This window comes from Pongo pygmaeus, chromosome 20 (genome assembly GCF_028885625.2).
Source record: "Pongo pygmaeus isolate AG05252 chromosome 20, NHGRI_mPonPyg2-v2.0_pri, whole genome shotgun sequence".
NCBI classification, from domain to species: domain Eukaryota; kingdom Metazoa; phylum Chordata; class Mammalia; order Primates; family Hominidae; genus Pongo; species Pongo pygmaeus.
Window position 1 is genome coordinate 12,246,500 of NC_072393.2, and position 26,099 is coordinate 12,272,598.

At 44.0% G+C, this 26,099-nt stretch overlaps 1 protein-coding gene and 1 long non-coding RNA gene across 6 annotated transcripts in view; one reads left to right on the top strand and one right to left on the bottom strand.

The window, feature by feature from the left end:
• Positions 1–21,906, top strand: part of LOC129020138 (uncharacterized) — a 30,165-nt gene extending 8,259 nt beyond the window's left edge. Inside the window, exons 2-3 of the long non-coding RNA XR_008495770.2 lie at positions 5,268–5,316; positions 19,036–21,906. This is a non-coding gene — a long non-coding RNA (uncharacterized LOC129020138). The remainder of the gene's footprint in view (positions 1–5,267; positions 5,317–19,035) is intronic.
• Positions 1–26,099, bottom strand: part of LOC129020134 (zinc finger protein 433) — a 38,068-nt gene that overhangs the window by 7,501 nt on the left and 4,468 nt on the right. The window contains exons 2-6 of one of the 5 annotated variants that reach the window (XM_063657889.1): positions 21,214–21,256; positions 19,431–19,545; positions 14,757–14,883; positions 14,481–14,541; positions 9,314–13,157 (exon numbers count right to left, since the gene is read on the bottom strand). In XM_063657889.1, the coding sequence (XP_063513959.1) occupies positions 11,333–13,157; positions 14,481–14,541; positions 14,757–14,790 (1,920 nt within the window). In that variant the 5' untranslated portion in view covers positions 14,791–14,883; positions 19,431–19,545; positions 21,214–21,256 and the 3' untranslated portion in view covers positions 9,314–11,332. Of the gene's footprint in view, positions 1–9,313; positions 13,158–14,480; positions 14,542–14,756; positions 19,044–19,430; positions 19,546–21,213; positions 21,331–26,099 lie in introns of those variants that run through there. The other 4 variants (XM_063657888.1, XM_054464058.2, XM_054464057.2 and 1 more) reach the window with 4 other exon arrangements.

Here is a 26,099-nt window from a genome sequence, read left to right on the forward strand (position 1 = left end):
ACCATTCTCCTGCCTCAGCATCCCGAGTAGCTGGGACTACAGGCGCCCGCCACCATGCCTGGCTAATTTTTTTTGTATTTTTAGTAGAGATGGGGTTTCACTGTGTTAGCCAGGATGGTCTTGATCTCCTGATCTCGTGATCCGCCACGTCGGCCTCCCAGAGTGCTGGGATTACAGGCATGAGCCACTGCACCTAGCCTTCTTTTTTTTTTTTTTTTGAGACAGAGTCTTGCTGTGTTGCCCGGGGGCATGATCTCTGCTCACTGCAACCTCTGCCTCCCAGGTTCAAGTGATTATCATGCTTCAGCCTCCCGAGTAGCTGGGATTACAGGCGTGCACCATCATTGCCAGCTAATTTTTGTATTTTTAGTAGATTTGGGGTTTCACCATGTTGGCCAGGCTGGTCTCCAACGCCTGACCTCAAGCGATCCTCCCACCTTGGCCTCCCAAAGTGCTGGGATTACAAGTGTGAGCCACTACACCTGGCGCCAAAAATCTTAATAATCTTGGACTTAGGAAAAAGATTCTATGACATGACACCAGGAGCCCCAGGATCAAAGAACAAGTATGTCATTTAGACTACATCAGAATTTAAAACTTTTGTGCATCTGGCCAGGAATGGTGGCTCACACCTGTAATCCCAGCACTTTGGGATGCGTAGGTGGGTGGATCACGAGGTCAGGAGGTCAAGACCAGCCTGGCCAACACAGTGAAACACCGTCTCTACTACAAATAGAAAAATCAGCTGAGCGTAGTGTCACGCGCCTGTAATCCCAGCTACTCAGGAGACTGAGGCAGGAGAATCGCTTGAACCCAGGAGGTGGAGGTTGTAGTGAGCCGAGATCATGCCACTGCACTCCAGCCTCGGCAACGGAACAAGACTCCGTCTAAAAACAAAAACAAAAAACTTTTGTGCTTCAAAAAACACCATCAAGAAATTGAAGCCTGTGTGGCCATGCCACCCTAAACGCATCTGTTCGCCATAGCTAAGCGGGATTGGGCCTGGTTAGTAAATGGATGGAGAATGCCTGGGAATACTGGGTGCTATATGCTTTTAAAAAAAAAAAAAAAAAAAAGAGAAGAAGAGGGTGGGGAATTTGACAAGAGAATTCCCCAAATGAGAGAAAACCTTCCATATTGAAAATCTGTTCATTCCCCTTCATGACACAGGGTAGATGCTGTATTGGTAGCCAGCACTCTGAGGCATCGTGGCCCATTACTGCAGGAAATGAACTCTACCCTGCAGTTCTCTCTGGCAGTGGTGTGCCCACAGTCCCCAGTCTCTCCCAGTTTATGGGATGACAACAAAGTGGTCATCCGGAGAGAAATCTGACCTTGTGTTTGGATTTATGAGTACAGACACTCCCAGGACACCCTCCTTCCTCCCCAAAGAAAGGCAGCTTTTTATCACCAACCATTCCAGTCATAGGAAGCAGGGTCTCAAGTCTAAGTCCTTATTCCATGCAAAGGGAGATTGCACTGAAAACTTGTTAAAAATGTCAAGGAAGGCTTCATTCAACACAATTGCAATATGTGTTGGGAGAACTGTAATATGGGAAAGAGATTGAACTCAATCTTGAATGCATCAACAAGAGAATTATAGCTAAAGGGCAGGGTGAGGGAGAGGATGGAATTTGGTTAGGTGTCAAGAGTTGGGAGACTGATTAATTATCATAGATGGGGGAAATGGAACTTGATTAGATACCAAGTTTGAGGGCATTCTAAGCTCTAAGTCTGGTCAAGAAGAGGGTTCTGAGGAGCCTGACTCAACTTTGGTCAAGGAAGGAGTCTTGAGATTCCCCCAGCCTAGTTCTTGCTAGGGCTGATGATAAATCCTTAAATTTCTGGTTTCCTCCCCACATTCCAGAACACCCATTTCCTCTCTCTAGTGGACATTATCAACTATGTGTTCCCAGTGATACATTTGAAACTGCTGCAATATTGTTTATTTTTTGACAGAGCAGTAAGTGGCTCTGTGTAAGTTTGAGACAGTCTCTCTCTGTCGCCCAGGCTGGAGTGCAGTGACGCAATCTGGGCTCACTGCAACCTCCACCTCCTGGGTTCAAGCTGCTATCCTGCCTCAGCCTCCTGAGTAGCTGGATTACCTATGTATGCCACCACACTGGGCTAATTTTTTGTATTTTTAGTAGAGACAGGGTTTCACCATGCTGGCCAGGCTGGTCTTGAACTCATGACTTCAAGTGATCCACCTGCCTCAGCCTCCCAAAGTGCTGGAATTTATAGGTGTGAGCCACCGCACCTGACTTGTATGTAAATTTTTAAATTTTGTTTATAAATATTTTTCATGAGGGGAAAACATTCAATAACCACTCAACTACATTGTGTAAATCCTTGTGCCTAATGACTCCTGATGTCAACAGTCTTTCGCGTGCTTACTAGCCATTTGTATGTATCTTGCAGAAATGTCATTCAGATACTTTCCCATCTTTTAAGGAATTAGTTTTTTACTTGGTACAATAATTTATTATAGTTAAGTATTGTAAGAAATCTTAAGATGTACCAGCTGAAGGAATTTTACATGTACAGTTAAGATAGTTTGACAAATCTACTTCTCTAAGATGAATAATACTGTATTTTTATTTTTGTGACTGGCTTTTTGCAATTAGTATACCATTGCTTATACCATGGAACAGGATGTTATTTTCTAAGGCTAAATAATATCCCATTGTATGTATATGCTTACCACATTTTGGTTATCCATTCAGCCATCAGTAGACATTGATGGATTGATCCACCTCTTGGCTATTGTGAACCATGGTTTTCAAATATCTCTTCAAGATCCTATTTTCAATTTATTTGAATTGAATAAAAATAGACCTGGAAATGGGTTGCTGGAAGATAACATTTTTTAAATTAGCTTTTGAGTACCACCATACTGTTTTCCATAGAGGTTGAACCATTTTACAATCCTTTGGACAGAGCACATGGGTTCCAGTTTTTCAACATTCTTTCCAAAACTTTATATTTGGGGTGTTTGAATTTTTTTCTTTGTAGTTGAGTGTAGGAGTTGATTATATTTTCTGAATATTAAGACCTTGCCAGATGCATGACTTACTTATATTTGCTCCAATGTCATGGTGATACGGACGTGTCGGGAAGGGAAGAGCGTGGTCCCTTTAAATAATACCGAAGTGGGTAAGGGAAGTGCTGGGTAGAGGAGGGTGTGATCCCTGGCTAGGGCTCCACCCCCACAGACCTAGGTGAGGACAGTCATTTCCTGCCCCAATGTTGCATTTCCCAAGACCACCCTGGCCCACCGTGCCCCATCCTGGGCCTATAAAAACCCCAGACCCTAGTGGGCAGACACACAAACAGCTGGTTGTCAAGAGGAGCACACCAGCAGAAGAGCACACGATAGGCACTGGCACGCCAGCAGGCCATCAACTGGCAGATGAGGCAGCCCGTCAACTGGCGGGACTGGCAGGACAAGGCAGAGTTTGGCTGAGCCAGGGCCATCGAGCAGCCCAGCTCCCAGGAAGACCATCTTGCTTCTGGCTCCCCTATCACTTCCACTCAATAAAACTATTCACTCATTCTCCAAGCCCACGTGTGATCTGATTCTTCCAGTACACTAAGGCAAGAACCCAGGATACAGAAAGCCTTCTGTCCCTGCGACAAGGTAGAGGGTCTCATTGAGCTCATTAACACAAGCTGCCTATAGGCAAACTAAGAGAGCACCTGTAACACGCGCCCACTGGGGCTTCAGGAGCTATAAACATTCACCCCTTGACACTGCTGTGGGGTCGGAGCCCCACAGCCTGCCTGTCTGTATGCTCCCCTAGAGGTTTGAGCAACGGGGCACTGTAGAAGCGAGCCACAACCCCAACACACACCTGCTAGGGGAATGAGGGAAACTTTCACATTTCGGTAGGGTGCCTTTTCCCTCTGTTTGTAGTGTCCTCTCATGGGCAAAAGTTTTAAATTTTGATAAACATTTGCTTTTTGTTAAGACTGAGCTCCCTGGAGGTTTTACCTCTGAACCTTGTCCCCATTCAGCCTTCAGCAGTTCATCAATTACAATTTAAGTTTTTCTACCACAATACTGTTTCTCACAAAGGTTTCTGCTCTTCAGTTTTTGATTTAGTTAGTTATGACTCGTCAGTTAGGTCGGTTGAGTCCCTTGCAAAAATCGAGTTGTTGTGCTTTTTTGTTTTTTCTTTTTGCTAATTGAATCAGAACAAAATCTCCCTTTTAGGTATCCTCAATGGTTAAACTTTGTGAACAGGCATTTTCAAGGAAACACACTCTCAGGACTGCTAATGTTAACATTTTTCTGCATATGAATTCAGAGGACTTTGTTATGACAGGTGCTGTAGACACACACTACAGACAGACATTAGGGACAGCCCAGGCAGCATGCTTTTCTTTCTGGATTCACTGAAGACATTTCCTGTTCTGCTGTTGGTATTGCTTAGTTCAGTTTTAGCATCCGAATTGCTTTATGGAGGAAAGTGGGTGTACACCAAGTGATAACCAAGTCATGGAATAAATGTCTGGAGTCCACAGCATCATGGGAACTTTTTAGGAATAGAGTCTAGGCCCCCAGTGCTGTCAGTCTCACCCATCCTTCTTTACACGTGTGAGATGTTTTAGGACTCAGTGGTCTTTGAGGATGTAGATGTGAGCTTCACCCAGGAGAGTAGGCTTTGCTGGATCCTTCCCAGAAGAATCTCTACAGAGATGTGATGCAGGAAACCTTCGGGAACCTGTCCTCTCTAGGTGAGGGTGACAATATTACTTACTTCCTTCAGCGAATTAGAGAACATGTTTTTTTGTTTTTTGTTTGTTTTTTTTGTTTTTGAGATGGAGTCTCGCTCTGTCGCCCAGGCTGGAGTCCAGTGGCGCCATCTCGGCTCACTGCAAGCTCCGCCTCCTGGGTTCAAGCCATTCTCCTGCCTTAGCCTCCCGAGTAGCTGGGACTACAGGCACCCGCCACCGCGCCTGGCTAATTTTTGTATTTTTAGTAGAGACAGGGTTTCACTGTGTTAGCCAGGATGGTCTCAATCTCCTGACCTCGTGATCCACCCGCCTCAGCTTCCCAAAGTGCTGGGATTACAGGCGTGAGCCACCGCACCCAGCAGAGAACGTGTTTTTAGCTCATTAATGCTGTTCCGTGATTTGGAATATGGACAAGGAATATGTCAGTGAATAAATGAGGCATGGATGCAGTGTACCATGAACATAGAATATTATTTTTATTATAGCTTTATACTAATTAAGACTATTTTCCTGATTCTGTATTTTAGGAAATAAATGGAAAGACCAGAATATTGAAGATCACTACAGAACTCTAAGGTAATTTACACTTACAAAACAAAGCAATGTCTTTCTAGAAAATCTTAGAATGTGAGACTATGTTTCAAAAAAAAAGGCTGGGCGCGGTGGCTCATAGCGCATTTTGGGAGGCTGAGGCGGGCGGATCACAAGTTCAGGAGATCGAGACCATCCTGACTAACACGGTGAAACCCCGTCTCTACTAAAAATTAGCTGGGCATGGTGGCACACACCTGTAGTCTCAGCTACTTGGGAGGCTGAGGCAGGAGAATTGCTTGAACCCAGGAGGCAGTGGTGGCAGTGAGCCGAGATCTCACCATCGCACTCCAGCCTGGGCGACAGAGCGAGACTCTGTCTCCAAAAAAAAAAAAAAAGAAAAGCAAATGAAGGAAATAAGCCCAGCATCAAATTTGTTTATTTATAATAATAATTATTTTTTCTTTCTGAGACAGAGTTTCACTGTTGCCCAGGCTGGAGTGCAGTGGCACGATCTCGGCTCACTGCAACCTCTGCTTCCCAGATTAAAGCAATTCTTGTGCCTCAGCCTCCTGAGTGGCTGGGATTACAGGAGTGCGCTACTACCCCTGGCTAATTTTTGTATTTTTAGTAGAGACAGGGTTTCATCACCTTGGCCAGGCTTGTCTTAAACTCCTGGCCTGGCCTGAAGTGATCTGCCTACCTCGGCCTCTCAAAAGTGCTGGGATTACAGGCATTAGCCGCCGCGCCTGGCCATTTTTTCTTTTTCTTTCCTTTTCTTTTTTTTTTTTTTTTTTTTTTTTTTTTTTTTTTTTTTTTGAGACAGAGTCTTGCTCTGTCACTCAGGCAGGAGTGTGGTGGCGCAATTTTTTTTTTTTTTGAGACAGAGTCTTGCTCTGTCACTCAGGCAGGAGTGTGGTGGCGCAATCTTGATCTCCTGACCTTGTTGATCCGCCTGCCTTGGCCTCCCAAAGTGCCGGATTACAGGTGTGAGCCATCGTGCCTCGCTGCCACATTTATTTACTCTTAAAACATTTTATCTAAAATCCTATATTTCATAAACTGGGCACAATGGGTCACACCTGTAATCCAACTATTTGGAGGTGGAGGTGGAAGGATTGCTAGAGGCCTGGAGTTTGAGAACAGCCTGGGCAAAACAGCAAGACTTCATAACAACAAAGAACTAGCTAGACATTGTGGCATGTACCTGTAGTTCTAGCTGCTCAGGAGGCTGAGTCAGAATCACTTCAGTCCAGGAGTTTGAGGCTGCAGTAAACCACAATGATGACACTACACTCCAGCCTGGGCAACAGGATGACCCCCATTCAAGAAAAATGATAGAGGTTTAGTATTTGTAAAGTACTCTATGGGAAAATAGTATTAAGAATTTCCAGGCCAGGCACAGTGGCTCATGCATGTAATCCCAGCACTTTGGGAGGTCAAGGTGGGTGGATCACGAGGTCAGGAGTTCGAGACCAGCCTGGCCAGTATGGTAAAACCCCATCTCTGCGCATGGTAGCGCACACCTGTAATCCCAGCTACTTGGGAGTCTGAGGCAGGAGAATCGCTTGACCCTGGGAGGTGGAGGTTCCAGTGAGCCAAGATCATGCCACTGCGCTGCAGCCTGGGCAACGAGAGTGAAACTCTGTCTCCAAAAAAAAAAAAAAAAAAAGAATGTCACTTTCTGACAGGCCCAGGAGCCCCAAGTTATCTTGGGACCTTGACAGGAGGAAAATTCACTCAACTCATACGGATATTTGCAGTATAGATAAGTCTGTGGCTGGGCTTCAAGGCTTTAAAAAGTATAATCAGATTCCTTAGCGAACAAAGTTTCAACAAAGCCAATTTTTAAAAAGAATTTAGTCTCAGAACTAGGAAATTGACTAAAAAGATATGGGAGAAGATATTTAAATTTGCCCTTTTCTGTCTATCCCAATCTAACAACTTCTGACTCAAATCTCTCGCTGCTAATGACCCCATGTCTGATTGGTTCTCAAAGCTGTTTTTGTTTTTTTTTTTTTTTAGATTGAGTTTTGCTCTTGTTGCCCAGGCTGGACTGGAGTCCAGTGGTGGGGTCTCGGCTCACTGCAACCTCCGCCTCCTGGGTTCAAGCGATTCTCCTGCCTCAGCTTCCTGAGTAGCTCCAATTACAGGCACCTGCCACCGCACCCAGCTAATTTTTTGTATTTTTAGTAGAGACGGGGTTTTATGATGTTGGCTAGGCTGGTCTCGAACTCCTGACCTCAGGTGATCCACCCACCTTGGTCTCCCAAATTGCTGGGATTACAGGCGTGAGCCACCATGCCTGGCCGGTTCTCAGGGCTTTTTACCTATATCCCTCAGAGCTTAAGATCAATTCTACAAAGGCTTCTAAAGCTAAGACTTTCACTCTTTATCCTGGGACTCATTATTTACCTTATAGTTCACTGTTCTGTGCTAAAACTATAGTATGCTGTTTGCATAAATATTAATACTGTACTAAAACTATAGATGAGAATACTAATGCCTTTGTCATGCAAGCCTTCGAACCCCAACCCAGCCTATGTGAGCATGCTCAGATGGCTGCAAAGTGGTTCCACTTCTCACACTTTGGGGTAAGCACCTACCCCCACTACATCCCCTGTCAGCGGGAAGAAGTTAAAGTGGTCTTCATCCTTTTTCCATCCTTATAGCCCACACCTTAAGAATAAGGTGTTATGAAACCCAAAGGGAGATTGAAACTACCTTTACAAAAGTTATAAATGAGACAGTTAGTACAGTGAAAAGAGATCCGACCTGACTCCACCTTACTTTTTTTTTTTTTTTTTTTTTTTTTTGAGACGGAGTCTTACTCTGTCGCCAGGGCTGGAGTGCAGTGGTATGATCTCAGCTTACTGCAACCTCCACCTCCCAAGTTCAAGAGATTCTCCTGCCTCAGCCTCCCGAGTAGCTGAGATTACAGGCACCCGCCACTACGCCCAGCTAATTTTTTGTATTTTTAGTAGAGGCGGGGTTTCACCATGTTGGCCAGGCTGGTCTCGAACTCCTGACCTCGTGATTTGCCCGCCTCAGCCTCCCAAAGTGCTGGGATTACAGGCATGAGCCACCAAACCCAGCCGGCTCCATCTTGCTTCTAACCTCCAAGCTGTCCTTGTTCATTCCTGGGCATAGGCCAAACTAACCTTGGGAGGGAATTTAGCTTATAGTTTAACTCTGAAACGAAATTGAAAATAGCCCTTCTCCCTCTGCCCCCCAAAAAATTTTGCTCTTGCACTGTTGGCATATTTCTGAATGCTATCAGGTCCCAGTGTAATCCCAGTACTTTGTGAGACCTAGCCAGAAAGATCGCGTTAGCTCAGGAGTTCCAAACTAGTTTAGGCAACATTAGGGAGTCCTCATCTCTACCAAAAAAAAAAAAAATTAAAATTAGCCAGGAGTGGTGGTGAATACCTGTAGTCCCAGCTACTGGGGAGGTTGAGGTGAGAGGATCGCTTGAGCCCAGGGGTTGGAGGCTACAGTGAGCCATGGTGGCACCACTGTACTCCAGCCTGGGCAACAGAGTGAGATCTTTTCTCAAACACACAACAAACAAAGCATACCATTTTTTTATTTTATCTTTTATTTTTTTTGAGACAGAGTTTCACTCTTTTTGCCCAGGCTGGAATGCAATGGCGCGATCTTGGCTCACTGCAACCTCCACCTCCTGGGTTCAAGTGATTCTCCTGCCTCAGCCGCCTGAGTAGCTGGGATTACACGTGCACGCCACCACACCTGGCTAATCTGGTATTTTTAGTAGAGATGGGGTTTCACCATGTTGGCCAGGCTGGTCTCAAACTTCTGACCTCAGGTGATCCCCCTGCCTCAGCCTCCCCAAGCACTGGGATTACAGGCATGATCCACCATGCCTTCGGGGAGGCCAGGATTTGAACCTTTATCTTCCTGGTCCTTCTTGCCTGGGGCTCTGCAATAAAAGCCTTTCTTTCTAGCCCATCAAACCTCAGTGTAAGTATCCAGTTTTCCTGGGTAACATGAGTGGACCTCAGTTCTGTAGTTCTGTTCTACATTCTTTTTTTTTTTTTTTTTTTGAGCAAGACGCTCAGTCACCCAGGCTGGAGTGAAATGACGCAATCACAGCTCACTGCGACCTCCACCTCCTGGGTTCAAGGAATTCTTGTGCCTCATCCTCCTGAGTAGCTGAGGCTACAGGTGTCCGCCACTATGCCCAGCTAATTTTTTTTTTGTATTTTTAATAGAGATGGGGTTTCACCATGTTGCCCAGGCTGCCTCCTGAGCTCAGGCAATCCACCCAGGTTGGCCTCTCAGTGTGCTAAGATTATAGGCATGAGCCACCGCACCTGACCCACATTTCTTTATAATAGTGAATTTCTTTATAATTGTGAATTCCAGTATGCTTTGGGGAAAAGGGTCTTTTTTTTTTTTTTTTTTTTTTTGAGATGGAGTCTTGCTCTGTCGCCCGGGTTGGAGTGCAGTTGTGTGATCTTGGCTCACTGCAAGCTCCGCCTCCCGGGTTCACGCCATTCTCCTGCCTCAGCCTCCCGAATAGCTGGGACTACAGGTGCCCGCCACCATGCCTGGCTAATTTTTTTGTATTTTTTTAGTAGAGACGGGGTTTCACCATGTTAGCCAGCATGGTCTTGATCTCCTGACCTCGTGATCCGCCTGTCTCAGCCTCCCAAAGTGTTGGGATTACAGGTGTGAGCCACCGTGCCCACCCCAGAAAAGGGTCTTAAAATGTATCTTCCCTTGCTGCAGAAGCTATTTTGAAGTGCCATATTTTTCATTAAGCATTAAGTAGAGAACATCAGGATAATTAGTAGGATCATCAATATTACATGAAACATTAGATTGCTGAATGAATTGCATAATTTAACTAGAAACACTTTATTCTCAAGTAGAAAAGTTGTTTGCTTTGGAGAATTTAATCATCTGTTATTTGTTCATAAATATTCCCCCGAAGGGCTCTGACCTCTCCCTCCAGTGTGAGCCTAATTCCTAAAACTGAATAATTATTTGCTGCTGCCTGTTTCACAAACACACATGGATGGGTCAGATGTGTCTCCTTTTCCTCAACCTTATATGAAGGAAGGAGCATCTGAATGATCCAAACCAAACTACTGTGAAGTGTAAAGAGAGCAGCATGGCTTTTCCAAACAGGACAGCATCACAAACCCTCCCAAGGGTACAAGGAGAGCAGTTAGAACAGAAGGAAAGGTGACCTGAAGACTGTTAGGACTGGTGAAAATGATTCATTGAAAATCTAAGGAAGAACTCTTGTCTTTGGAGTCCTGTGCCCATTTCTCTGGCGTGTGTGTTTTCCTGAAGGGCCATTCCCAGCTTTTCACTTGAATAAACTCATCACAACTCAGTCCTACGTTTTTGCATGATGTGAGGTTGACGGGACACACACCCAATACCCATGGACTGTATGCTCCCTGCCACTGCCTTCCTCTTCCCTCCTGGCCTGCACAGATGTCCAGGATCCAGCCCTTCACTCTGAATCCTCCTAACTCCCTGACTGGACCCAGTCATTCTGGATCCCTCAGCAGACCCATACAACTTAGAAACTCTCTCCCCTGTCCCCTAAACCTGGCTTGACTCTCATGCCCTCCCCCAGGCACCTTTACCCTCAGCTTGAACTGGCCTCAGCCATGATTTGAACTTCACCCTGTGCTCCTTCATGCTCCACACCTACCTCCCTCAGGTGCCATCGCCCCCAGCAGTCCTGGACCTAAGGACATCACCATGTCTCTGGCATTGCATCCTGGGAGCCCTCACCTTTTCCCACCTCTCCCTCCCTTTAAAGTCACGGCTGCTGTGAGACCCGGACCACCATTTTGTTCCAGTAGCCCCCTGCCCAGCCATTCTCCCTCGGTGACTTTGCCCTGCCCAGCAGATGCCATTGTATCCCAGCCACGGATTTCTCAACTGCCAGCACCACCAACTGCAACTCTTTTTACTTATGTATTTAATTTTTAGAATAGAGTCTCACCATGTTGCCCAGGCTGGTCTTGAACTCCTGGGCTTAAGCAGTCCTCCCACCTCAGCCTCCTAAAGCCTGGGGTTATGGGGTGTCTATGCAGTGAGCCCTTCCATGCACTTGAAGTTGTGAAGAACATCTAAAGACTTTACCACATTGCTTACATTTATAGGGTTTCTCTCCAGTGTGAGTCCTTCCATGCCTTCGAAGGTTTGAGGGACATCCAAAAGCTTTCCCACATTGCTTACATTTATACGGTTTCTCTCCAGTGTGAGTCCTTCCATGCATTTGAAGTCGCGAGGCACATCCAAAAGACTTCCCACACTGCTTACATTCATAGGGTTTCTCTCCAGTATGTGTCCTTCCATGCATTTGAAGGTGCGAGGCAGATCCAAAGGCTTTCCCACACTGTTTACATTCATAAGGTTTCTCTCCAGTGTGAGTCCTTCCATGAATTTGAAGCTGTGAGGCAGATCTGAAGGCTTTTCCACATTGCTTGCATTCATAGGGTTTCTCTCCAGTGTGAGTCCTTCCATGATATCGAAAGGAACTCGAACAGTTGAAGGATCTGCCACACTGCTTGCATTCATAGGTTTTCCCTCCAGTGTGAGTCCTTTCATGTCTATGAAATAAACTGGGCAAACTGAATGCTTTCCCATAACCCTTACATTCATATGGCTTCTCTTCTCTGTGCATCCTTTCATGTATTTGAAAGAAAGAGAAATTACTAAATGGTTTTCCACATTCCTTACATGCATAGGGTTTCTCTCCCGTGTGAGTCCTACCATGCGTTTGAAGGAGTGAGGCAGATCTGAAGGCTTTCCCACATTGCTTACACTCATAAGGTTTCTCTCCAGTGTGAGTTCTTTCATGATATCGGAAGGAACTGGAAGAATTAAAGGCTTTACCACATTGGTTGCATTTATAGGGTTTCTCTCCAGTGTGAGTTTTTTCATGTGTTTGAAGTGAACTGGGAGAATAAAAGGCTTTCCCACATATCTTACATTTATAAGATATCTCTCCAGTGTGCATTCCCAGGTGGTTTTGAAAGCTGGTAAGATAAGATAATACTTTCCCACAATGTTTACATTCATAGGGTTTTTTCCTAGAGTGGGTTCTTTCATGTCTACGAACAGAACTGGGACACTTGAATGCTTTTCCACATTCCTTACATTCATATGGCTTCTCCCCCGTGTGAGTTCTTTCATGTATTTGAAAGGAATGGGAAGAGCTGAAGGCTTTCCCACACTGTTTACATTCATATGGCTTCTCCCCAGTGTGAGTTCTTTTATGAGCATGAAGGCATGTGGAACTATGGAATGCTTTCCCACACTCATTACATTTATAAGGCTTCTCCCCAGTGTGAGTTCTTTCATGTATTCGAAGGCTACTAGAATGACTAAAGGCTTTACCACACTGTTTACATTCATATGGTTTCTCTCCAGTGTGAGTTCGTTTGTGGATAAGATACAAACTGAGAAACATCAAGGCTTTCCCACAAAATTTACACTTATAAGGTCCATCTCCACTGTGCATTATCCTGTGTCTTTGAAGGCTTGAATGGGAAACAAATGTTTTTCCGCATTCCTCACAAACATAGAGTTTCCTTCCACTATGAGCCCTTTCATGTGTCTGAACAGAGGAGAGACAGTTGAAAGGTTTTTTACAGTATTTACATTTATGTGGTTTCTGTCCATATTCTTGATATTCATATGCCTTGTGTCCAGTGTCATCTTTGATGTGCCTATTAAGAGATGAATGAGCACTGCCTACTTCTCCATACACACTGCTTTCACATGATTTTACTCTAGTAGTTGTTTTCTTCTTCAGCATGTCATCTGGAACCTGGGTCAAAATTTCTCCATGCTGATGACCTTCTTTACTTTCAAAGAGTCTCTCTCCCACAATTCTGTGAACAATGAGAAGTACATTATAATGAGTTTGCTTATCAGTGATTTTATATTCATTCACAAGTATTGCACTTGCATTTTTTCTTTTTTTTTGAGATGGAGTCTCACTCTCTTGCCCAGGCTGGAGTGTAGTGATGCGATCTTGGCTCACTGCAACTTTCACCTCCTGAGTTCAAGCAATTTTCCTGCCTCAGCCTCATAAGTAGCTTGGACTACAGGTGCATACCACCACACCCAGCTAATTTTTTGTATTTTAGTAGACGGGATTTTCACCATGTTGCCCAGCATGGTCTTGAACTCGTGAGCTCAGGTGATCCACCCACCTCAGCCTCCCAAAGTGCTGCGATTACATTAATTTTTGTATTTTTAGTAAAGACAGGGTTTCACCATGTTGTCCAGACTGGTCTCGAACTCCTGACCTCAGGTGATCCACCTGCCTCGGCTTCCCAAAATGCTGGGATTACAGGCGTGAGCCACCGTGCCTGGCCTGTACTTCCATTTTTAACATCATCCAGCAAACTGTAGGCTTTCTGCCCTGTCTGAATTGTTTGAATATGAACGGACCACAGGCTCTACAAGATGGCCCAGCCATATCTATTATCAAAAAAGATGATAGAAGGCTTCTGAATGCTGTTTTTTGTTTTTTTTGTTTTGTTTTGTTTTGCTTTTTTGAGATGGAGACTCACTCTGTTGCCCAGGCTGGAATGCAGTGGGGCAAACTCGGCTACTGCAACCTCCACCTCCTGGGTTCAAGCGATTCTCCTGCCTCAGCCTCCCAGGTAGCTGGGATAACAGGTGTCCATCAGGATGCCTGGCTAATTTTTATATTTTTAGTAGAGATGGGGTTTCACTATGTTGGCCAGGCTGCTTTTGAACTCCTGACCTCAAGTGACCCACCCTCCTTGGCCTTCCAAAGTGCTGGGATTACAGGTGTGAGCCACCACGCCTGGCCTCTGAATACTATTTTAAAGTAAACTATTTTACAAATACTAAATATCTGTCTTTTTAAATTTGTTTTTGGGTCAGGGTCTCACACTCTTGCCCAGGCTGGAGTGCAGTGATGCCATCATGGCTTAGTATGGCCTCAAACTCCTGGGCTCAAGTGATCCTCCAGCCTGAACCTCCCAAAGGGCTGAAATATAGGCCTGAGCCATTGTGTCAAGCCTACATCACACTTCAATATGTGTTTAGAGAAAATTTTCTAAGAATAAATAGATTGAAAATTGTGCTTATTTCTTTTGTTTCCTTTTTTTTTTTTTAAACATTTTCTCCCATTCTAAGATTTTCTAGAGACATGTCTTTGTCTTGTGAGTGCCAGTTACCTTAGGTTTCTCCTTAGATTTTCGTACTCTACATATATGTTCTGGGCTTTCCATTTTTTCCCTACAACACACAACAAGGAAAATAATCTTGAATTAGTATAAAATTATAAAAAAATTACATGATTCTATGTTCATGGTACACTGCAAGCATGCTTCCTTTATTTATCAAATATTCCCTGTCCACACTGTAAATACATAAGCTAAAAATACTTGTTCTCAGAAAAAAAAAATACTTGTTCTCTCATTTACTGAAGGAAGTAATACTGTCACCCTTACCTATAGAGGCCAGGTTCCTGAAGGTTTCTTGCATCACATCTCTATAGAGATTTTTCTGGGAAGGATCCAGCAAAGCCCACTCCTCTTGGGTGAAGGTCACAGCCACATCCTCAAAGGCCACTGAATCCTGAAACATCTCACATGTATAGAGGAGGATGGATAAGACTAACAGCACTGGGAGCCTATACTCTATTCCCAAGAAGTTCCCATCATGCCGTGGACTCAAAACAATTATTCCGTGACCATCAGACCTCATACTCTCTGTCTACACTCAGTTTCTTCCATAAAGTAATTCTGAGGCTACAATTGAACCATGTGGTAAAGCAACAGGAGAATAGAAAAATGTGTATTTTTGGTAAATCCAGAAAGGTGTGCTGCCTGGGCTGCCCCTAATGTTTGTTTGTAAAGTGGGAGTACAGCACCTGCCATAACAAAGTCTTCCAAATTCCTGTGCAGAAAAAGTTAACATTAGCAGTCCTGAGGCTGCATATCCTTGAAAAAAATGCCTATCGACAAAGTTTAACCTTTGATGTTATCTAGAAAGTGAATTTTGTTCTGAGTACTGCAGCAGAAACAAAAACCAAAAAACTGGATTTTACAAGAGGTCTTATCAATCTAAATGATGAGTCATAAATAACTAAAACAAAAACTCATGAGCTCATGCCACTGCACTCCAGCCTGGGCAACAGATTGAGACTCGGTCTCAAAATAATAAAATAAAATTAGCCAGGTGTGGTGGTGCGTGCCTGTAATCCCAGCTACCCGGGAGGCTGAGGCAGGAGAATTGCGGGAATCCGAGAGGCAGAGGCTGCAGTGAGCCAAGATCACACCACCACACTCCAGCCTGAGTGACAGAGCAAGACTCCCTCTTAAAAAAAAAAAAAAAAAAAATTTCCAGGCACCTAGTCTCAACAAAAAGGCAAATATTTATCAAACTTTTAAAAACTTTTGTGGCCAGGCATGGTGGCTCACGCCTGTAACCCCACCACTTTGGAAGGCTGAGGCAGGTGGATCACCTGAGGCCAGGAGTTGGTGACCAGCCTGGCCAACGTGGTGAAACACCGTCTCTACTAAAAATACAAAAATTAGCCAGGTGTGGTGGTGCGCACCTGTAATTCCGCTACTTGGGAGGCTGGGGCAGGAGAATCACTTGAACCCAGAAGTGGGAGGTTGCAGTGAGCTGAGATCATGCCACTGCACTCCAGTTTGGGCAACAGCACGACTCCATCTCAAAAAAACCACTTTTGTGCATGAGATGACACCATCAACAGAGGGAAAAGGGACTCCTTGTGCTCTGTTTAAAGGATAATAAATGGCTCAGCTTCTATGGAAACAGTACAGTAGTGCCTAAAAAAATAAAATTATTTTCCAGCATCCCACTTTTGGGTCTAGTTATATTAAATTCGAAAAAATTGAAAACTGAACCTTGAAGACATATTTGAAAACCATTCTTCACAAAATCAAAGAGCTGGATCAATCCACATGTCCATTGATGGCTGCATGCATAATGAAAATATGCTAGGCATATATATACATTGAAATATTAATCTTATCCTGTCTCATGCTACAACAATCACAAAACTTCAGGATGCTATGGTAATTGCAAAAAGCTAGTCACAAAAAGAAAATTACAGTATAATTCACCTTAGATGAGTTATGTAGTGTTGTGCAACTATTCACTTAAAACTGCTTAAGCTGGTAAAATTGAAGATTATTATTTTACAATAATTAAAAATAATCACAGTACCAAGTAAAAAAAAAAAACTAATTGATATTGATTAAAAGATGGGCATAGGCCAGGTATGATGGCTCACACCTGTAATCTTAGCACTTTGGGAGTCCGAGGTGGGCGGATGACTTGAGGTCAGGGGCTCAAGACCAGCCTGGCCAAAATGGTGAAACCCCATCTCTACTAAAAATACAAAAATTAGCCGGGCATGATGGCACATTCCTGTAATCCCAGCTACTCAAGAGGCTGAGGCAGGAGAATCGCTTGAATCTGGGCAGCAGAGGCTACAGTGAGCCGAGATTGTGCCACTGCACTCCAGCCAGGGCAAGACAGCAAGACTGTGTCTCAAAAAAATTAAAAAAAGAGCAAAAGTATTTGAATGACATTTCTGCAATACATAGAAATGACCAATAAGTATATGAAGTGGTGCTCAACATCAGGAGTCAACAGGCATAAGTATTTTACACAGTGTAGAGCACTTTCTCTCATGAAAAGTATTCATAAAATAATAAAATTTTAAATATAGCCATTTATTAAAGTAAAAAATAATAAATACTGTAGCTGTTTCAAGTGTATCATGAGAAACACATAATTGAAGACATCCTTTCAAGAGAGGAGTGAGTGTTTTGGAATGTAGCGAGGAAAGCAGAAATTTAGGGATTTATTGTCATTCCTAAGAAGAGGTGGCTGAGCGTGGCGGCTCACGCCTGTAATCCCAGCACTTTGGGAGGCAGAGGTGGCCAGATCACCTGAGGTCAGGAGTTCGAGACCAGACTGACTAACATGGTGAAACCCTGTCTCTACTAAAAACACAAAAATTAGCTGGGTGTAGTGATGGGTGCCTGTAATACCAGCTACTGGGGAGGCTGAGGCAGGAGAATCTCTTGAATTGGGGAGGTGGAGGTTGCTGTGAGCTGAGATTGAGCCATTGCACTCCAGCCTAGGCGACAGAGCGAGACTGTCTCAAAAACAAAATAAAACAAAACAAAACAAAACAAAACCAGCACTAAGCTACAGGGGTCTTAAGGACTCCTGCTTTACTTTTTCTTTTTTTTTTTTCTTTTTTTTGAGACGGAGTAGTCTCACTCTGCCGCCCGGGCTGGAGAGTAGTAGCGCAATCTTGGCTCACTGCAACCTCTGCCTCTGGGTTCAAGCAATTCTCCTGCCTCAGCTTCCCAAGTAGCTGGGATTACAGGCACCCCCACTACAGCCGGCTAATTTTTTTGTATTTTTAGTAGAGATGGGGGTTTCACCATGTTGGCCAAGCTGGTCTCAAACTCCTGACCTCATGATTCACCCACCTCAGCCTCCCAAAGTGCTGGGATTACAGCTGTGAGCCACTGCACCTGGCCAGGACTCCTTCTTTGACCAAATTTGAGCTCACAGCCCTCTTCTTGTCTAGGCTTTGGCCTTCTGCAGAGCCCAGTTACAGCAAAAAGCCTTTTAAGGCAGTGCACAGAGAATCCCCCCCTCCCCACCAAAACTTAGTATTGCCAATCAAGTTCAATTTCCCTCACTCATGATAATCCAACAACTTTGTCTTCCCTAACTGCTGACACCTCACCAAGTTCCATCCTTTCCTTTCCCTCGCTTTGCCCTGTAATATAGGAGGGAGATTAAACTCAGGGAGACAGCCTATTACATGTCGTGAGAACTGTAATATAATATACAGAACTGTAATCTCACTCCATATTATAGTTCTCATGACACACATTACAATTGTGCTGAATAAAGCCTTCCTTGATATTTTAAACACATTTTCAATACAATCTCTCTAAGGGATAGGGACTTAAGCTGGAGACCCTGCTTCAGAAATCTAGAATGCATAGGGGGTAATAGGCTCTCTCCCTGTGGGGAGACAGCTGAGAATACCTCCCACTCACAAAACCAAAACACCAGGTCAGATTTCTCTCCTGAAGACCACTCCCTGCTGTTACCCCACAAACTTAGTAAGATAGGGGACTGTGGGTGCACTATTTCCCATACAGGGTACTAGGGTAGAGCTTACCTCCTGCAGTGATGATGCAGGATGCCTGGCGGTACTGGCTACCAATTCAACCATCACGCTGTGATAGAGACTTAGGTGTTGGGAACACGGCCCCAAATATGGCTATAAACTGGCTCCAAAACTGGCCATAAACAAAATCTCTGCAGCACTGTGACATGTTTGTGATGGCCATGACACCCACACTGAAGATTGTTGGTTTACCAGAATGAGGGCAGGGATCACCTGGCCCACCCAGGGCAGAAAACCACTTAAACGTGTTCCTAAACCACAAACAATAGTGTGAGTGATCTGTGCCTTAAGGACATGTTCCTGCTGCAGATAACTAGCCAGAGTCTATCCCTTTGTTTTGGCCCATCCCTTTGTTTCCCGAAAGGAATACTTTTAGTTAATCTATAATCTACAGAAACAATGCTTATCACTGGCTTGCTGTCAGTAAATATGTGGGTAAATTTCTGTTCGTGGCTCTCAGCTCTGAAGGCTGTCAGCCCCGATTTGCCACTCCACACTCTATATTTCTCTGTGTGTATCTTTAATTCCTCTAGTGCCCCTGGGTTAGGGTCTCCACGACCGGGATGGTCTTGGCAAGTGGTGTACATATGTGGGGCTCGAATCTGGGTCAAAGTGTCACCGGAGTAACAGTTGGAGAACGTGGAACTAAGCTGGAGGACACCCGAGTACTCCAAAGCAATGCCCGTGGTGAGTAAGAAGGGGAGCTCGGAAGCATCAGGGTAACAATGGGACAAGTGTGGGCTCTGGTTCCTTCCATCTTGTAACCTTTTCACACTGATGATGAGGAGGAAGGAGAGTATAACGAAGTAACAGAAGAGATGACAGAGCAGGTTTGTTTGCCAACTAAAGCTAAAGCGGCAAAGGAGGAAGAGTCCATCCCTACCCTTCTGCACCCCCTCCTTATTTTGAAGAAAAAGAGTGACCTGACCTGCCAGATCTTTCTTTTCTGGAGGACACTGGGCGAAAAGTAGTTTCCCCAATGACTGTTCGAGCAGCACCTTGAGCAACGGCTCTCAGTTCTATTCAGGCAGGAATTCACCAAGCTAGACGAGAGGGTGATATAGAGGCTTGGCAGTTCCCTGTTAGGATACACCCCCCAGATCAACAGGAAAATATTATAGCTACATTTGAGCCTTTTCCTTTTAAATTTGGGAAACAGCATGAGGGGCCCGTCCCAGGCCCCTTTCCAAACCAAGGCATTTCCGGCTGAGGCCATTCCCTCACCCCTGTACAATATCTATCCCCCGCCACAGCCAGTAGTGCCACAGTAGATGTATGCTGCACAAAAGCTATGAGTCTTCTGCCTGGGGAACCCCTGCAAAAATTTCCAACAGGGGTCTGTGGACACTTGCTAGTGGGGACAATCGGATTACTTCTAGGTAGATCTAGTTTAAATTTAAAAGGAGTGCAAGTACATACAGGAGTCACTGATTCAGATTACAATGGGAAATTCAAATTGTTATAGCTACTTCTGTTCCCTGGAAATCACAACTCCTGATTGTGCCATATGTGGAAATGGGGAAAAGTGAAATTAAACGAACAGGAGGATTTGGAAGCACAAATAAACAAGGCAAAGCAGCTTACTGGGTGAATCAAAGTACTGATAAATGTGCTACCTGTGAAATAACTATTCAGGGAAAGAAATTTAAAGGATTGGTAGATACAGGAGCAGACATTTCAATCATTTCTCTACACCACTGGCTGTCCGCATGGCCAATTCAACCCACTCAATTTAACAGAGTTGGAGTTGGTAAAGCCCTGAAGTATATCAAAGTAGCTATATTTTACATTGTGAAGGGCCCAATGGACAACCTGGGACTATTCGATCAATTGTAACTTCTGTACCTATAAATTAATGGGGGAGAGATTTATTACAGCAATGGGGAGCACAAGTTCTAATTCCAGAGCAATTATATAGCCCTGAAAGTCAACATATGATGCATGAAATGGGGTATGTCCCTGGTATTGGACTAGGAAAAAATTTGCAGGGTTTGAAGGAACTGCTCCAAGCAGAAAGACAAAGTTCCCACCAAGGTTTAGGATATCATTTTTGATGGTGGCCATTGTTAAGCCTCCAGAAACTATACCTTTAAAATGGTTAACAGATAAGCCAATTTGGATAGAACAATGGCAGCTAAGTAAAGAAAAACTGGAGGCTTTAGAGGACTTAGTTACTGAACAATTAGAAAAAGGACACATAGCTCCAACATTTCCCCCTTGGAATTCTCCAGTTCTCATAATTAAGAAAAAATCAGGTAAACAGAGAATGTTAACTGACTTAAGAGCCATTAATTCAGTTATATAACCTATGGGGACGTTACAGCCATATGCAACTGAATCTAGAATTATTGACTTTAAATTTTTTGAGCCTGCCTAAAGGCCAGATGCTATCAGCAGCTGAACAATATCTACAGAAACCAGCTGCAAAGACAGAAGCAGAACAACTGGTTTGGTGGAGAGAGCTGATAACGAAAAGTTGGGAAATAGGTGAAATAATAACTTGGGGTAGAGGTTATGCTTGTGTTTCTCCAGGACCAAATCAACAGCCAATCTGGGTGCCATTGAGATATCTAAAGCGTTACTATGAGCCGGATACCCAGGAAGAGGTTTTGGGAGGATCCCAAAGACTCCCTGGTTGCAGCCATGTCAAGACTGATGCTGAGGAGGACCCCAACTGTCACGAGCAACACCTGTTGAACACAGCCACCTACCTGGGGACAGATCAAGAAGCTGTCACAGATGGTGGAGAAAAACCTGAGAAAAGCGGGACAACCAGTCACAATGAGTAATTTAATGATAGCTATGATAGCAGTGATCACCATTGTCATGAGTATTCCTTCAACAAGGGCTGACACAGAGAACAATTACACTTATTGGGCATATTTATCAATCTTGGCTGGCAACAATGCCTGGATGTGATCACTCTATGACACAGTTACACGTGCTTTCTGGTCTCAGTATTTATCATAATAATCTGCTCCTATAATTGAGGCATACTGCCCTCAAAAACCTACTTATAAACAGGATTAGACCTGGTCAGAAAAAATGAACGTACTTCTTTGGGAAGATTGCATTGCAGAACAGGCAAGGTGCTATGCAATGATTCCTATGGAGTCGTTATTGATTGGTCCCCTAAGGGGATGTTTAGCTTGAATTGCACCTCTCAGTCTGCCTGCCACAGCCACACTATGTTCAGCTGGTCTGAACAAAATGGTCAGATGGTAGAAATGATAAGTTATCTGGAAACATGGTGGTATAGTGGCACCTCAACCTCAAATGATATGGCCCACCGTAGGAGCTAAACATAAGGATTTGTGGAAACTATTAATGGCTCTTAATAAGATCAAAATTTGGGAAAGGATAAAAAAGCATCTAGAAGGACACTCTAGAAACTTGGATATTGCAAAATTAAAAGAACAAATATTTAAAGCATCCCAGGCACACCTGACCTTAATGCCAGGAACTGGAGTGCTTGGAGGAGCTGCAGATGGATTAGCAGCTATTAACCCATTAAAATAGATAAAAACACTTGGAAGCTCTGTGATTTCAATGATGATTGTGCTTTTAATCTGTGTTGTCTTTGTATAGTCTGCAGATGCGGATCCTGACTCCTGCAAGATGTAGCTCACCATGATAAAGCCACCTTTGCTTTTATTGTCTTGCAAAACAAAAAGGGGGAACATGTTGGGGACAGGCTCCCAAATCTGGCCATAAACAAAATCTCTGCAGCACTGTGACATGTTCATAATGGCTATGATGCCCACACTGAAGGTTGTTGGTTTACTGGAATGAGGGCAAGGAACACCTGGCCCACCCAGGGCAGAAAACTGCTTAAAGGTGTTCCTAACCCACAAACAATAGCATGAGCGATCTGGGCCTTAAGGACATGTTCCTGCTGCAGATAACTAGCCAGAGCCCATCCCTTTGTTTCACGTAAGGAATATTTTTAGTTAATCTATAATCTACAGAAACAATGCGTATCACTGGCTTGCTGTCAATAAATGTGGGTAAATCTCTTTTCATGGCTTTCAGCTCCAAAGGCCATCAGCCCCCTGTTTTGCCACTCCACACTCTATTATTTCTCTGAGTGTGTGTTTAATTCCTCTAGCACCACTGGGTTAGGGTCTCCATGACCAAGCCTGTATCAGGCTTCAGCTGATACAGATATATGTCAGGACCAGGTATAGAATTTGCATGTCTTTCTTCCATTTGGTGAATTCTCTTGCAATTTCTGTTTTTTAAGCCTATAGCAACCAGTATTCCCAGGAATTCTGAAAACCATTTACTAACCTGGCCTGAACCTGCTTAGCTGCTAAGATCAGGTGCATTCAGAGTGGCATGACCATATACCCTTTTATCTTTTTTTGTTTTTTTTCAATTTTGTTTTTTTGAGACAGGGTCTCACTCTGTCACTCAGTCTGGAGTGCAGTGGCATGATCATATCTCACTGTGGCTTCAACCACCTGGGCTCAGGTTATCCTCCCACCACAGCCTCCCCAGTACGTAGGACTGAAGTACCACAGGAAGAACTGTGACCTAAGAAAAAAAAAAGTGGGACCCGTGTAGATTATCTGCTGAATGTTATGGTCAAATGACTACTGCTGTAAAAAACAAAATCCATTAATCAAGAAAGTGAACTACCATTCCATGGAAGGTTCGTTACTAAGTAAAAATAAAACATGATATAAAATATCACATATCTGATATCAACTGCATAAAAAACATGTAAAAATAAAATATACTGATAGGGATGCATACCCAGGTTGTGAAACTATGAAGAAAATAAGAAAACAATAATTATCATTCGCAATACTGGCTCCATCAATATTTTGGTTCACTATGAAATTGTTTTATGTGTTTTGACCATATGTAATATTTTTAGTTTCTAGAGTGGAAACTCTGTGCAGAAATAACTATCAGTGCACATGGAAATACCAGCAACAACCTGTTGAATATAATTTTTAAAAAGACAACATAGCCTATTAAAACAAATTTGTATTACAGTTAATTTTCTTTTTAAAAATGTTTTTATTATTTTTGTTTTGTTTAGGGACAGGTTCTTGCTCTGTCACCCACGCTATGATGCAGGGGCATGATGACAGCTCACTGTAGCCTTGACTTCCCAGGCTCAAGCTATCCCTACCTTCCTGAGTAGATGATAATACAGGCTCCTGCCACCACACACGGTGAATTTCTTAATTTTTGTAGAGACGGGGTCTCTTTATGTTGTCCAGGCTGGTCTCAAACTCCCCGGCTCAAGCCATTCTCCCACCTCGGCCTCCAAAAGCAATTAATTTTCTTGAAGTTCCAAAAACTCTCAGAAAGGATATAAAATGATTATTATGCAAAAAGTACCCATGGAAAGATATCAATGGAAAATGTAATAAATGTAAAGATGTCATATGTCCTTAAACACACACTGATTATCACTGTGATGTAATCTCTCTGAAATACATCTAGTATTTTATTATATTCCATGAAATGCATAAGCAGGTTTGTTTTTCCATTGAAATTAAGAAAAACTACTTCTAAACACTGAAATAGAAGACAATGACTAAGAATAGCCAGGATAAGCTGGGTGTGGTAGCTCACACCTATAATCCCAGCACTTTGGGAGGTGGAGGTGGGCGGATCACCTGAGGTCAGGAGTTCAAGACCAGCCTAGCCAACATGGTGAAACCCTTCTCTACTAAAAATACAAAAATTAGCCTGGCATGGTGGCATGTGCCTGTAGTTCCCAGCTACTCGGGAGGCTGAGGCAGGGAGAATTACTTGAATCTGGAAGGCGGAAGTTGCAGTGAGCTGAGATTGCACCACTGCACTCCAGCCTCGGTGACAGAGCAAGACTCTGTCTCCAAAAAAAAAAAAAAATAAAGAATAGCCACGATGTTGTATAAAATATGACTAAGGGATGTTATGACATAAATGTTTGCATTTTCCCACTCCAAATCATACAGTGACACCCTAACCTGTAATACGATGGAATTAAGATGGCATCTCTGAGAAGTCATTAGAATTAGATTAGAGCATGAGAGTAGATCCCTCGTGAATGGGATTAGTACTCTTATGAGACACAGGATAGCTTGTTTTCTCTTTCTCTCTGTCATGTGAAAAAATAAAAAAATAGCTGGCCGGGCACGGTGGCTCATGCATGTAATCCCAGCACTTTGGGAGCCTGAGGTGGGTGGATCACTTGAGGTCAGGAGTTCGAGACCAGCCTGGCCAAGATGGTGAAACCCTGTCTCTACTAAAAAATACAAAAAATTAGCCGGGCATGGTAGCAGGCACCTGTAATCCCAGCCACTCGGAAGGCTGAGGCAGGAGAATTGCTTGAACCCCAGAGGCAGAGGTTGCAGTAAGCCGAGATCGCACCACTGCACTCCAGCCTGGGTGACAGAGCAAGACTCCATCTCAAAAAAAAAAAAAAGCCATCTCCAAACCAGGAAGCAGGCTCTTACCAGGCACCAGATCTGTCAGCACCTTGAACGTGGACTTCACAACTTCCAGACTTCCAGAACTGTCAGAAAGAAATGTGGATTCTTTTTTTTTTTTTTTTTTTGAGACGGAGTCTCACTGTTGCCAGGATGGAGTGCAGTGGCATGATCTCGGCTTACTGCAACCTCTGCCTCCCAGGTTGAAGTGATCCTCCTACCTCAGCCTCCTGAGTAGCTGGGACTACAGGTGTGCACCACCATGCCCAGCTAATTTTTTGTATTTTTAGTAGAGACGGGCTTTCACCATGTTGGCCAGGATAGTCTTGATCTCTTGACCTCGTGATCCACCTGCCTCAGCCTCCCAAAGTGCTGGGATTACAGGCGTGAGCCACCACGCCTGGCCTAGAAATGTTTATTCTTTAAGTCACCCGGTTTATGGGAATTTGATATCAAAGTCCAAGATGACTAAGATAGACAGGCACTAGCCCTAGAATACATCATAGCTTTGAGATCTATACTAATAAAGAGAAAATGATAATAACAGAGAGATGGAAATATAGACCAATGGAGAGGGTCTATGGGTACAAAAACACAGAAAGAATGAATAAGACTAAGAATTTGCAAGCACAACAGATTGACTATAGTAAAAAATAATATACTGTACATTTTGAAATAACTAAAAGAGCTGGGCATACTGGCTTATGCCTGTAATCCCAGCACTTTTGGAGGTGGAGGCAGGAGGATTACTTGAGCTCATGAATTCGAGACAAGCCTGAGCAACATGGTGAAACCCCGTCTCTATGAAAAATACAAAAATTAGCTGGGTGTGGTGGAACACACCTGTAGTCCTAGCTATTTGGGAAGCTGAAGCAGGAAGATCACTTGAACCTGGGAGGTGGAGGTTGCAGTGGTGTGGCTGGCTCACGCCTGTACTCCCAGCACTTTGGGAGGCTGAGGTGGGCGGATCACAAGGTCAAGAGATTGAGACCATTCTGGCCAACACGGTGAAACCCCGTCTCTACTAAAAATACAACAATTAGCTGGATGTGGTAGTGTGCGCCTATAGTCCCAGCTACTTGGGAGGCTGAGGCAGGAGATTCACTTGAACCCAGGAGGTGGAGGTTGCAGTGAGCCGAGATCGCGCCACTGCACTCCAGCTTGTT